Source organism: Calidris pugnax, unplaced genomic scaffold (assembly GCF_001431845.1).
Source record: "Calidris pugnax isolate Ruff unplaced genomic scaffold, ASM143184v1 scaffold102, whole genome shotgun sequence".
Lineage (NCBI taxonomy): Eukaryota > Metazoa > Chordata > Aves > Charadriiformes > Scolopacidae > Calidris > Calidris pugnax.
In genome coordinates this window covers 3,062,209-3,075,078 of record NW_015090846.1, presented here as the reverse complement: position 1 = coordinate 3,075,078, position 12,870 = coordinate 3,062,209, and the positions used below count along the sequence as shown (strand labels likewise).

The 12,870-nt window shown below is 53.2% G+C and overlaps 1 protein-coding gene across 1 annotated transcript in view; it reads right to left on the bottom strand.

Moving 5' to 3' along the window:
• The window catches only part of RXRA (retinoid X receptor alpha), an 80,585-nt gene that overhangs the window by 32,163 nt on the left and 35,552 nt on the right, over window positions 1-12,870 (bottom strand). Inside the window, exons 3-4 of the mRNA XM_014942777.1 lie at window positions 10,269-10,419; window positions 8,819-8,998 (exon numbers count right to left, since the gene is read on the bottom strand). Of these exons, the coding sequence (XP_014798263.1) occupies window positions 8,819-8,998; window positions 10,269-10,419 (331 nt within the window). The remainder of the gene's footprint in view (window positions 1-8,818; window positions 8,999-10,268; window positions 10,420-12,870) is intronic.

Here is a 12,870-nt window from a genome sequence, read left to right as displayed (position 1 = left end):
CTCTTCAGGACCCAGATGTTGAATTCCTTTCAAACCTAGTGTTTCCACTTTCCCAGTTTCAGATTCACCCTGAAGCATCGTTCAGCTCCAGGGGTGGCAAGTCCAACATGTTCTCCTGAAGAGCACAGGGATTTGCAGATGGACCCAAGACTCTTGTAATCTGTGGCTTCCAAGGCTTGGACTTCCCTGCAGATGCAGCCATCCCTGCAGCCTGTGCTTCAGAAGCTCCACAGAACCGAGAGAGCATCCAAGGTGCAAGGAGCAGGCAAAAGTGTCTACGAGCTCCCAGTCACAGAGCTTCTCAGCAGAGACCTCCATGTCTCTGGTCTCCACCGGCATGAACCCAGCAGTAGATGTCTGCAATTTACTGCAATCAGTATTTCCCCTGACCTGCTGAGGACTTCACAAGCTGGTGTGCCGCCTTAGTAGAGATGCTGAGGGAGACATCACCATTTCAGAAAAGAATGGGGACTGTGTTGCTTGAGATGTAGGAAAAAATAGCAGGTGGGGTAGGGGGAAGGAAAGACAGAGCAAGTATCCAAGCAAATCAGTTTTGTTTAAAAAATAAAATCATACAATACGGGATGTTCATGTGGAGAAAAATCTTCAGTAGTGAGGATACCCCTCACCATAAAGACCTAGGACCTTATCTCTGGAGTCCACTCCCCACTCCCACTGGGGATTTGTCAAATAAACCATGGTGAAGGTGACAAAAATACAGTTTTCAAATGGATTTGGTTTGGGAGCTGGGTTTCTTTGTGGCTTTAGCTTTTATTTATCTTTTAAAAAAAAAGAGAAATACAAACGTGGTAGCTGCATGGCAGCTTGTCTGGTAATATTGAAATGGGAATACCTTGTTCTTCTCGGCTTCCCAGAGGTCTTGTGGGCCGGGATGGATGGTGCTCCATCCCTGTAACACAGTAAAATTTAGAAACAAAGATCATTATATCATTTGGTTCTCGTTGCTTCTGTTGGATTTTTCTCGTCCTTTCATGTAAGTTGTAAACTCACAGGCTAAAGACAAAAATACTGAGGAGTTCTACAACTGGCTCCTCCAACCCAAATACTATCAATGTCTATTTAAGAAAAAGTAAGTAAATAAGTATTTTGAACTCCGGAGAGGCCCCAAGATGCTTCCCCCTCCTGTCTCACACGTGATGCTTTGCAGGATTAGCAGGGACACAGCAGGCAATTCAGGGGAGCTGGTCCTGCTGCTGGCTCCCTTCTCTTGCTCATCATCGATGCCCCCTCTGCTCTGTGCCCTCCTGCTTGGCTGGGTGGGTCAGGAGACATCCAGCTTCTGTTCCAGAACACTTTGGGAAGACACCAGCCCTATCTGCCCCACCGTGTTTCCAGAGATGAGCTTCCACACGTTCTCCTCTGGGTTGACGGCTCTGCCAGTGCTTTTATTTTCCTTCAAGGAGACTTGTACGGTTGAGAGGTTTTCTAGTCTGATTTTCTTAGCGCAAGGGAAGCATTTAAACCTTGCAATCCACTTGAGGAGAAAAAAAGATGTTGCAGTGGCAGAGCTCTGAAAGGCAGCCCCACCTCCTCCAGCTATGTCTCAGCCCAGCCAAGGAGAGAAGCCTCTGCTTTCCGTGGCACCTGATGAAGAGGCTCTCGTGTCATTCTGCTTGATCTGGCCTGTGCTCGCCTAAGGCTGGTTGCTGTCATTTTTCATCTCAAGCTTCTCCAGCCCATCTGCACATCCCCAGGCCGTGGCACAGCAAGATAAGGAGCCCCATGTGTCAAGACTTCTTGGTGACCTCTCTTTGTTTAAGAACCAAAACGTCTCATCCCGTGGATCGCAGATGAGCTTCACTTGCCCAGCTCCGAGGGCTGATGAGCAAAAACACCAGATCCACCCTTTCTTGTGTGCTCATCCGCACTGGTCTCCTTGCCTTTGCTCATGGTGCACATAGATGGGTTGGAGTCCACTGCAACGGGAGCAACCAAACAAGCTCAGGTGCCCAAACCAACCCGGGTTGGTGGCTGCAGTTGAGTAATGAATTTTGCAGCTGTAGAAGAAGAAAAAGCTGCTCGCCGAGGCTCTGGGGAGGACTGGGAGGACACCACTGAGAACACACTGTAGTGTCCCCAACGCCTTGTGATGAACGTTGCGAAGTCCCAGTTCTTTGAGCCACGTGAATATCCCTGAATCCCAATCCATTGGCTCAAGTTTTCTTTCCTTTTTAAGCATCGGGCTTGCGGAGAGAAACCTGATGCTGTGATTTGCAGACTAATTAGATTTAAAAAAAAAAAGAAAGAAAGAAAGAAAGACGTCAAGTGCATGCTCTGTTTTTCAAGCCTGGTCCTAGATGCCAGGAGGGTACCCGCAGCCGGGTCCCCCACACCGTGGCACGGGCACCACCACAGTCGGTGGGCACTGGAGGAATGTTAACGAGGGGAGGAAGAGGGACAAAAGGGACAGGATTTTCCACCAAGGCAGAGGCTTTTCTGAGACCCCCGTGGGCTGGAGCATCGCAGGCTTGTTTGTTTGCTCGGAGAGAGCTGGAGGCGACGGCGGCTCCTAATTACCACTTACCCAGCGCTAATACAGATGAGCGCTTGTTTCTGAGAGGAAAATCCATCCTTCCAGGAACAATAGCGTGGATGACTGGCTGGGGTTTGTTTCTTTTCATGGGGGAGGAGGGGGAAAGATAATTCACTCCCACCAAAAATGAGCTGAATGGGGTTTTCTCTAGAGGACAGAGTCCCTGGGCACGGGGAACCCAGCTCTGTGGGGGACAGGCACTGATGCTCATCCTGCTTCTCGGGCAGCGTGAAAGCCATGGGCCAACAGAAGATGCATTTTTTGGCCTTGGCTCTCCTGTTCTTCTTAGCATCCTCTGATCCTCTCCCACCTTCACTCCCTTTGCTCTTTGCCATTCCCAGACAGATGCAAGGATCCACGGGGCAAACAGGGATGATGATGATGATGCTTTCCAGACTGCTCCAACCTGGACATTTTTTGGGGGACATGCCCCAGCATCAAGAGGGCACATCATCCTCCTCCTGGAGAGCCCAGAGGCTCTGGTGGCCTCCAAGACCCAAACCTGCCCAGTCTCCTCTTGGCCTAGAAATGGGTGGCTGCTTTATTTATGAAGTGCCGGGTGGAGGGTTATTGGGGATTTCCGTTTAAAGTGGTGGAATTTATTAGGCTCTGCTGCCTTTTTATGATGCTGCATCTTAGCTGTGTGTCACTGGCATCTTGAAGCGCTTACGCCTGAGGTACCTGTTTATACCAAAAATGCCCCCACAGCAGAGGAAACTAATTCAGCCAGTGTTTCTTCTGCTTTGCTTTCATGTCCCTCCTTTTCTTTCAAAAATGCAGCTTTCTACTACTGCAAACAACCTCAAAAGCTGAGATACAATAAATAAATGGTGGTGTTTTCTCCAACATTTTCAGTTGAACGCCGCATTATTTTTTTTCAAGATAGGCAAAATACGGCCGTGATGATAAAAAAATGTAACTTCAGTGAAATGGAGTGTTAAAAAGTGGATTGGAACCTTTGCACGCAGGCAATCCACAGGGGGAATGGCTTTGGAAAACAACAGCAAAAATCACCAGCTCACTTCACACTCAAAAGCCAGGCGCTGCAAGGCAGAAGCAAACAGCACCATTGCTAAAGCAAAGAGAGAAAACCAAAAACCAAACCCTTTTTCTCAACCTAAGAGTATCCTTAAAAACAGAAAACAAACCCAGCATCATTTAACCAGCTGGTTTAAAGAGCAGCACTTTAAAAGGATATAAGAAACAAGCTCATTAAGCTGAAAGACATTTTTCCATTCCGAAATTATTACTAAGAATAACCATGCTCTTGAACTCTGCCCCTTCACTGGGGTACGGCCACTCGCCTGCTTTTACATTCACTTGGGTAGCGAATTGGAGACCCGAATTCCTGCTCTTTCTCCCCAGACTCCTCTTGCTCCTCTTGGTCCCCAGAGATGCTCCAGGAGCTGGGATGGCCCTGAAGGGTGCAGGGGGGCAGCAGGGAGATCAGACAGAGCGAAAACACTGGGAAACTTCGGTCCCTCTGCACTAATTGCTTTATCTGAGCAGCTCCCCAGAGACATGTGGAGGTCTCCGAGCTCCCTGCAATGCTGCCAGTCCAAGCCCTCTGAGGTTAAATCCCTCAGCTCAATGGAAGCGTGAGCAAGAGGGGGAAAATCAACCCACACAGGGGAAGAAGAGGAATTATCTCAGGCCATGACGTTTAATGAAGTCTTGGAGCCAGGGATCAGGCATGCAGCCGGAGAGAAGATGTCCTGGATCCTCAGAGCACGACTCTGGATCATGTCACAGCAGCTGATGGAGGCAAGCTGCAGCCACACCATACCCAGGCCACCACCGTTACGGTACCAGCACCTGGATTTAGGGATGAACTTGGGGGTCTGTTACGCAGCCTGAACCACAGCTGCCAGGAGAGGACAACCTTCTGGTCTCCAGATGGGCTACGAGCTCCCTGGCGGAGATACATCAACATCCAACCGTACCCGGGTGGCATCAAACATCAGGCTGCAGCTCCACAAGCGGTAGCCCCCAGTTAACAAACTGGGCAGCCCAGCAGGTCCAAGGGAGACATTCTGGCTGGGGCTCACGTGCGGAGGCAGCGCTGGGGGAAGGAGAGGCTGGAGACGGAGCGGGGCCGGGCTGCGCCGGTTCCCAACGGCTGCTCCCTGTGAGGCGTCCAAGGGCGGCCGGCGGGAGCATGAGAAAGGGCTCCTCGCTGGTATTTCCTGCTCACTGTGCGATCCGCAGGCCTCGCCAGCCACGGTGGGGCTGGGACCTCCTCACATGAGACAGCGACGTGCTGCAAGGCAAGGCTATAGGGTGTGCACTCTGCAACAACCCCCCTTCACCCCCAAAGTTACCCCCGGCTAATGGGGTGCAGCCCAAGACCCTCCGTGTTCACTCCCACCTCCTCACAAGACCTCTGCCTCCCTCACTCCAAGGCAGTTCCCATTTTTTTTTTCCCCCCCTTTAAAACATAAGGCTGCCGATACACAGACACCTAAAGACCCTAATGAGTAACAGATCGAGCAGAAAGAGTTCTGCTTCTGGATGCAAACAGCCACCCCCACAATAATAATCCCTGCATTAGTCAAGATCCCTGATGGTAATCTTAATTTTGTTGACTATCCGGTATTTAGTGGGAGACGGAGTACAAAAACCAAAGCCTCACGCAGCTGGCAGTAATTCATAGGGGAAAAACGCTCCCAGTTGCTTATTTATTATATCTGCAATACCTCAGAGTCCATGAGGCTCATTCAGCATGAACACAACGTCACTATCCATCTGAAACGTTCTTAACAGGGAGCAGCAAGAAGAGATGCACACACCATAGAATGGTTCGGGTTAGAAGGGACCTTAAAAATCATCTAGTTCCACCCCCCTGTCTTGGGCAGGGACACCACCCACTGGACCAGGGTGCTCAAAGCCCCATCCAGCCTGGCCTTGGTTGCAATCTTTGGCTTCTTTCACCCCTTTAAGCCAAGATCTCTGAGACCTGACTGCAAAAGCAAAGCCTCGTAGCCCTGAAGCAATGTCCCCTCCTCCGGACAGTACCCCGCGGCCACCTCTGCCTCCCTCCTCTGGGGATACACCACCTCGTCTCCCAAAGCATATGGTCAAGCTCCATCCTTCCCGGTCTGCTTTTGGCATGGTCACCTGGAGACCCTCCAGGTGTCAGGATCAAACCCCTCCAGAGCTCCATCAGCTGTCCAAGAGGTCCTATTGATTTTAGTCCTTTAAGCCAACATCTTAGCAATGTAATAGATTCCTTCCTTTACCCTTCTGGCACAAGTTTTTTGGGAACAAACGTGACCCTCACCCCTCTTCCCAGCATCACTCTGCAGGTCATGGCACGGCTCACCTCCACGCAGGACGCCTTCTTCTCTCACCAGAGCTACAGTACTTAGTTTAGGGGGTTTTACTGTACTTCCATGGCATACAAATACCTTTGGGCTACAAGAGAGATACTTCCCCAGCAGGAATCTGCTATGCCTTTATGTAGCTATAAATTAGGTCTCCAGAGCAAGACATTTCTTAGGGAAATGAAGCCCATTACCCTGGCTCTGTCACCTAAAAGATGCAATGGTTTACACCAGAGGATAAAAAGCCAGCTATGTTATAAGTGAGTATTTAGGCAAAAGGATTTAGCAATGTAGGTTTTGGCCCCAAACTGTTCCCCCAGAACAGATGTGGTGAGGAGGCTGGGCAGCAGCAGTGAGGTTGGGATGGATGCAATGGGAAGGAGACCTTTTTTTTTGACAAATCAGGTGGATATCACATATTAAACTCATGAGCTCCTTGAAGGCAAAGCTTAGCAAGACCCAGCTTCTCACTTCCAGGTCTAGGACATCTCCAAACCTGCCATGAGACACTGGGAATTTTTAGGTTTGTAACAAGAGAAAGCCTTATTTGTGGACCAGGGGGTTATTCCAGCTTTCCCTCCATGGGGATTATACCCCAAATGCCTACTGACTGCTGCTGCAATGGCTTCTGCCCTTCTCTGAAGCTCTCCTCACGCAACGCCAGCATCAGAAGATCAGCCAGCAGCGCCTGAGAGCCCTCCCAGAGTTACGAAGCTCCCATCTGTCACACTTTTAAATAATTGGCTGATCGTTATGAATTCATTTGGTATTCATTGTGATAATGTTAATCAAGATGAATTAATAGAGTCCTCATACTGTACGCGCTCCCTGGGGAATTCCACCACTATTCAGAAATTAATTAATGGGCCTATAATTTTAGTGGTGCTGCCCATGCAATCACCGTTAACGGTAGGCATGAAGCAGGTACCTGAGCACAGGATGTCAGTGCTAAAAGCATTACTGCTGATGCTCCCTTCCCTACAGACGTTGGCTGAGATGTTCTAGGGATCTGAGAGGAAAGTGGGTCTCCAGCTGCTGGTGCAAGGCTCCAAAGGCAACGCCAGGGTAATGGGATGCTCCACATCTACCCACACCTGCATTTCTCCCCTGAGAAGTGCTGCTGCTGAACACACGGGAGAATTCTTGGCTTCTTTGTAGTCCCCTGAGTCTTCCAGAGCTGGAGATTAGACCTTCCTCCCTCTATTTCCTCCTTCTGCCACCCATGGGATCCAGCAGGCCCCATGGCTCTGCCCATCTGCAAAGCAGCCACAGTTCTGCACCTCTCACCTTTAGAGGCATGTTCTGAATATCTTAATCTCTCCATTTAAGACTAGAGGTTTTCTCTTTCCACCAAGCTGGAAATGACGCAAACAGGACAAGAAAGACAGGAGTGAGGAAAGGGCAGAGAGTGAGGAGCTGGGAGACCTTGCAACCACTCCGTGGTGATGGCTCCACGGAGCAGCTTTTCCTAGTCACAAAGAAACCCTGGATCAAACATGTATTGCTTCGGGTGAGTGTGGGGAGGGGACCGTGAGCATCCCAAGCTCTGCCCAGTGGCTTTCCTTGGAGCTTCCAGTTGTTCGCTGTGTTTCTATCAAAAGGAATGCTCTTCCACTCCCTCCAACCACGTGCTCTCTCCAACCACAGCCACCCCTGGCAGAGCTGCTGCCTCCTGTGCCACCCATCCTCGCCTGGGGGAGAAGGCTTCGTTTCCGAGCACCAAAGGGTTAAGCTCTGCAGGGGATGGGGAGGTCCCCTGGGTGCCTCCCAGCCTGATGCAATCCCCCCACACCTCGGCTTTGACGTTGGTGTCCTGGGTCCTTAGGTAACCCCATCAATCCAGCGTGGCAGGGTCTGCTCAACACTCGGGGCGGCTCCGGCGCTGCCCTATTTAATCACTGCTCCAGACAAGACTTAAGTGCTCTTCAAAGAGAGCAGCGCTGCTCCCAGCACCCCGAGGGATGGCTTTATGGGCCAGTCAGGGAGGCGAGCGTGGCTCTGAGGATGTAAGGGGAGAAGGCAGCAGAGAACTGAGCAGCACCACCGGGTCATTTTCACATCGTGTCTGGTGAAAGCCTGTTCTGCCAGCAGTTCCAAACCAGACGCCGTCAGCATTTTAAAAATGAGCATTTAGAAGAGGCACTGCCAGGGAGTTTTAGATCCTAAATATAAATTCCAGCGAGGGGAGGGATGTCTTTTTACGAGACTGAATTTCTTTCTTCCTCCCAATGAGAAAAAATAAAAATCCATTATTGCTACTGCTCGGGAATGCTACTGAGTTCGAGCAGCCTGTGCTCGGGGCTGATGCCCGAGTGGATTCTGATGAGAAGGACATTAATTCACCGAGTTTCCCTGCCCATCCTGAGCGAGATGTGCACAAACAGCACGCAGACGGGCACAGGAGCCTCTCATCTCCCTGGCAGCACGGTGATTAGTAACCAGCAGATTAAACATCATCTCCATCTTGCCAACATCCCCTAACCAGCGCTGGTTCCCCAGGAATGCCACATCCCATGTTGGCCGGAGAAAGAATGGCCAAGCCAGGTGGCATCACCCGAAGCACACTCAGCCCTGAGAGCTTTCACACCTCAGTCTGACGGGGCTCTGCAGGGCAAGGGAAGAGCTCGGTGTCTTCACCATCGCTGCTCCCAACACATGCAAAAAGGGGAGTGCAAGTTCCCTGGTGGCACACAACCTGCCAGCTTTCATCACACCCTGCTCACGCAACCCTCCATCACCCACCTGGGTACCACTCTGGGACCTACCACTCTCTTGGAGGCCATACCTGTGGCGCAAAAGCAATATTTGGTGCATTTTTGGTGCCCCTCGGCAAGGCTCGTGCTCCCTCCGGTTGCCAACAGGAGCCTGCCCGGAGCCTGCTAAGGAAGGATGGTTACCTGCAGCACCCATGGGTGCTGGGGCCAGGCTCTCCCTGCCTTACCTTCTCGCTTCATGCCCATGGCGAGACACTTCTGGTAGCGGCAGTACTGGCAGCGGTTGCGCTGGCGCTTGTCGATCAAGCAGTCCTTGTTGTCACGGCAGGTGTAGGTGAGGTCCTTCCGCACCGTGCGCTTGAAGAAGCCTTTGCAGCCCTCGCAGCTGTAAACCCCGTAATGTTTACCTGTGTGGGGGGGTGAGACTCGGGTTAAAGGGACCCACCGGTGCCCCCCAGTTCCCCTCTTTGCCCTCCCTCTCCCCAGAGCCATGTCTGTGGGAAGCAGAGGTTTCTGGAAGGTGTGAGCAGGAGCTAAAGAGAAGCGGCTTCACCTTGACTTCCATAAAATCAGGATGGTCTCCAGGGGCTACAACGAGCCTTATATGACAGGCTGAGGGAGCTGGGATTGTTCAGCCTGGAGAAAAGAAGGCTCTGGGGAGACCTTATAGCGGCCTTTCAATATCTGAAGGGTGCCTATAGAAGAGCTGGAGAAGGACTCTTTGCCAGGAGGTGTAATGATAGGACAAGGGGAAACGGTTTTAAATTGGAAGAAAAAAGATTCAGATTAGATCTCAGGAAGAAATTTTTTACTATGAGGGTGGTGAGACACTGGAACAGGTTGCCCAGAGAAGCTGTGGCTGCCCCATCCCTGGAGGGGTTCAAGGCCAGGCTGGATGGGGCTTGGAGCAACCTGGTCTGGTGGGAGGTGTCCCTGCCCAGGGCAGGGGGGGGGAACTCCATGATCTTTGAGGTCCCTTCCAACTCTAACCATTCTATGATTCTATGATTCTGGAAAAGTCCTCACCATTTCTTAGCCAGAGAACAGGGGAGAGTGAAACAGGGGGTGCCTCCCTGTGACCCCCCCCATAACTCCCCACACCAGACAAACATCCCAGCCCCACATCACACACCCACCCTCCTCCTCCAGCCCTGGAGCCTGACAGGCACAGGAGACATCCCTAAGGACCTTACAAACTAGGTGACTGGAGCACTTAGGGAGCAGAAAGCTTTTAAAACAGCGTAAGAATAAAGGGAATTAGCACATCTTTATCTCCCAGGAGTGGAGAGAGACTCTATGTGAAGCACATCTTTTTATCTGGCGATATGTGACAAGACTACTACAGATCAAAGGACGGGGAGAGAGAGGGACACTCACTAATGCCTTGTCTTCAGCCAGGCTGTGCTGCTCAGGGCTGAGGATGTCACACCACTGCCATGCACAGACCTGGGGTCTCCTGGCTCGGGTCAGAGCCCGCCCCAGACCAGAGGGGCTGGGGGAGGCTGGTCAATAAGGGACTTTTTGTCACCATCCTCCGAGGGCATAGGTGGCTCCTCTCCTGATGGAGAGCCCCTGCCTGCGGTGGAGCCAAGGAGCCATGGAAACCCTCACCGTGCTCTCCCAGGGCACCCCACATCGCTGTGAGCTCCCCAACCCCGGGGTAAGGACCAGCCTTACCTGAAGATCTGTCCCCGCAGATGGCACATATGTGCTTGGTGAAGGAGGCCATCGTTCCTGAGGGATGTGCTGGCACTTTGAGGACTCCATTGAGCCCCAGGGGTGGCTTAATGTCCTCTGAGCTGCTGACGGGGTTCATGGGCGAGTTGAGCTGTCGAGAGAGAAGCAGAGGGCTCAGTGGGGAGATGGGGTGTGTGGGGCTGAGCCAGCTCCTCAGCAGGGCTTCCCACTGTGCTTGGACATGGGGCAGGAGGGCCAGGCAGGGTGGCATTTCTAGCAGGGGACAAGCTTCCAATGGGGACACGCACCACTTGAAACACCCGCCCACAAAACAGGAGGATTTGGGCACATGTTTCCAGAGAACAAAAGCACAAGGGCTCATCTGCTGCCCTGGCATAAAAGCTGGTGAGGCTCTGAGCTGGCAGCAGGATGTCACTGGGTCTCAGTGCTGGCCCTGGGGTGGGAGGAATTGGGGACATGAGCAGGGACATGGCTGGTCCCCCGTGCACCACCAGGAGCCACACAGGGCTGACCCCATCCGCCCCACGAAGGATGCTCCCACGTGATTTAAGGAGAAGGAAGAGTTCCTCCTGTGTTACCAGACCCTCGCCCATGGCACAGCCGTGGCACAGCCCCCGTGACCAGGCTCTCCCAAAGCCACCAGGGCTTCACGCCGACGATTTGCAGCCACGGTCTGTGGGAGAGCTGCTGGCCGGCAGCGAGCACTCGCAGGGATGATGAAGGCCAGGACACTCACACTTTAGCTTTGCAATTTATAGATAGCCTTGTAGCATTATCTCTCCAAAGGAAAGCTGCACAGCAAATAAATAGATCCCAGATGCAACGGGGCCTGGCTTTCCAGCCCTGGCTGGGGTGGGATGCTTCTCTGCAACTTCCAGCCTGGCAGCAGCTTCTCCACACACCCTCTCCTTCCCTCCCCAGTGAGCTCAGTCCATGACAGCGGGTGAAGAAAATGTAGAATTGGGTGGAATCTGGGTGCTGGTATGGCCCTGTGGGGCTGGTATCGAGGGAAGGATTCCTGCTGACTCCCACATTGCCCCGTGCAGTGGGACAGGGCTGTTATCCCCCGCCGTGTACAGAGAAACTGAGGCACAGAGATGTCAGACCAACTCATCCTGACAAGGGAGACAAGCTCACAGCAACCCTGCCCAGCCCAGGGCAGGTTCAGGGAGGTCTAGGGCTGGATGGAGGAGTCAGGCTCCATCAGCTTGGGATGCAGCGCCGGCCGGGACCGCTGTGGCTGTCCTCCTGGGGACCAGCCTGCCAGGAACTGTCACACAGCCTCCATCCCTGCCAACTTCTAAATCCAGGCTGGATACGCAGGATTTGTGCTTTGGTTTCTTGTGTTCCTCTACCCTAACAGAGATAATCAGCAATTGCACTTGTCACAAATTAATTCAGGGAAGTCCCAAGGCTTGTGATCTGTCAATTAGAGCAGCGCAGCCGCTCCTCTGGCTTTAAAGTCTCCAGGCTGGTGGGGAATATTTGGCAGGCAGATGACTAATAACCGTGGAACAGAGCAAGGTAAACCCACCCTGGAGAAATGCGATGGAGCTGCCTCCCTCTCCTGCCCTGCCCGTGCCAGCTGATGAATCAAAGGCAGCCAGGACCTGGCGCTGCCAAGGAACACACTCCTGGGCTTTAGCTGCTGCTGGGTCACGCTGTGACAGGGCAGAGAGGGAAGGGACGAGTGGGACCACAGGCAGGAGCATCTCTTTTTGGGATCTGTGGGTCCCCAGGCACAGACTCTCTCTCTCTGTGCTACCCTGTGAGTAGGGGCTGCCAGCACTGCAATGGCATGACGTCCCTCCATGGCTTTGGGGTCACCGGCTCCTAAAATCCCTCCCTGTGCACCATCTGGGAAGTGGAGCCATTTCCCAGGTGCAGCTGGTGGCCACGGCTCATGCCACACTGTGTCACTGGCCACTGCCACTTGTGAGCGAAGGCAGAGGCCATCGGCTGCCTGCTGAAGAGAAGTCTTTCATCACCACTTCCCCCAGCCCCAGCAGCCCAGAGAGTCCACCCAAGCACCCCCCAAGAGCATCCAGGGGGTAAAACGGGCAGAGCAAGACAGGATAAGCACTTCACCCTGCCCCTTTGCCAGCCCAGGAAGGTGGGGGCGTCCCCCCACCCTCCACAGCCCCCCTGCATCAGCAGGATGCCCTGGTGGGAGCTGAGTCAGCCCCCAGGGCTGGGCTGGGGGGAAGTCATGGGTTCCTCTCGCAGCACCAGCCCGAAACCTCAGCGCAGGCACCACGTGCACCCCTGGGGTTCCCACCCCCCCCCGGCGCCGTCCCCTCTGCGCTGGCGGCCGCCGAGCGAAACCGGCAGCACGTGCAGGCAGGGAGGAGGCAGAGGGGGAGGCAGCAGCCCCCCCAGACCTTGGCACAGCACTTCTGCTTCGGGCAGGAGAACCCCAGCCCAGCGAGCAGGGACGAGGGAGGAAGCGATGCTCTGCTTCCCCAGTGACGCCGGGACTCCTCGGCTCCTCTCCCTTCCCTCTTCAGTTCATTGCACCGGGGACCGAATCCTGTCCCTGCTGGCAAGGACAGCTTCTATTCCTCCTCCCATCCGAAAAAAA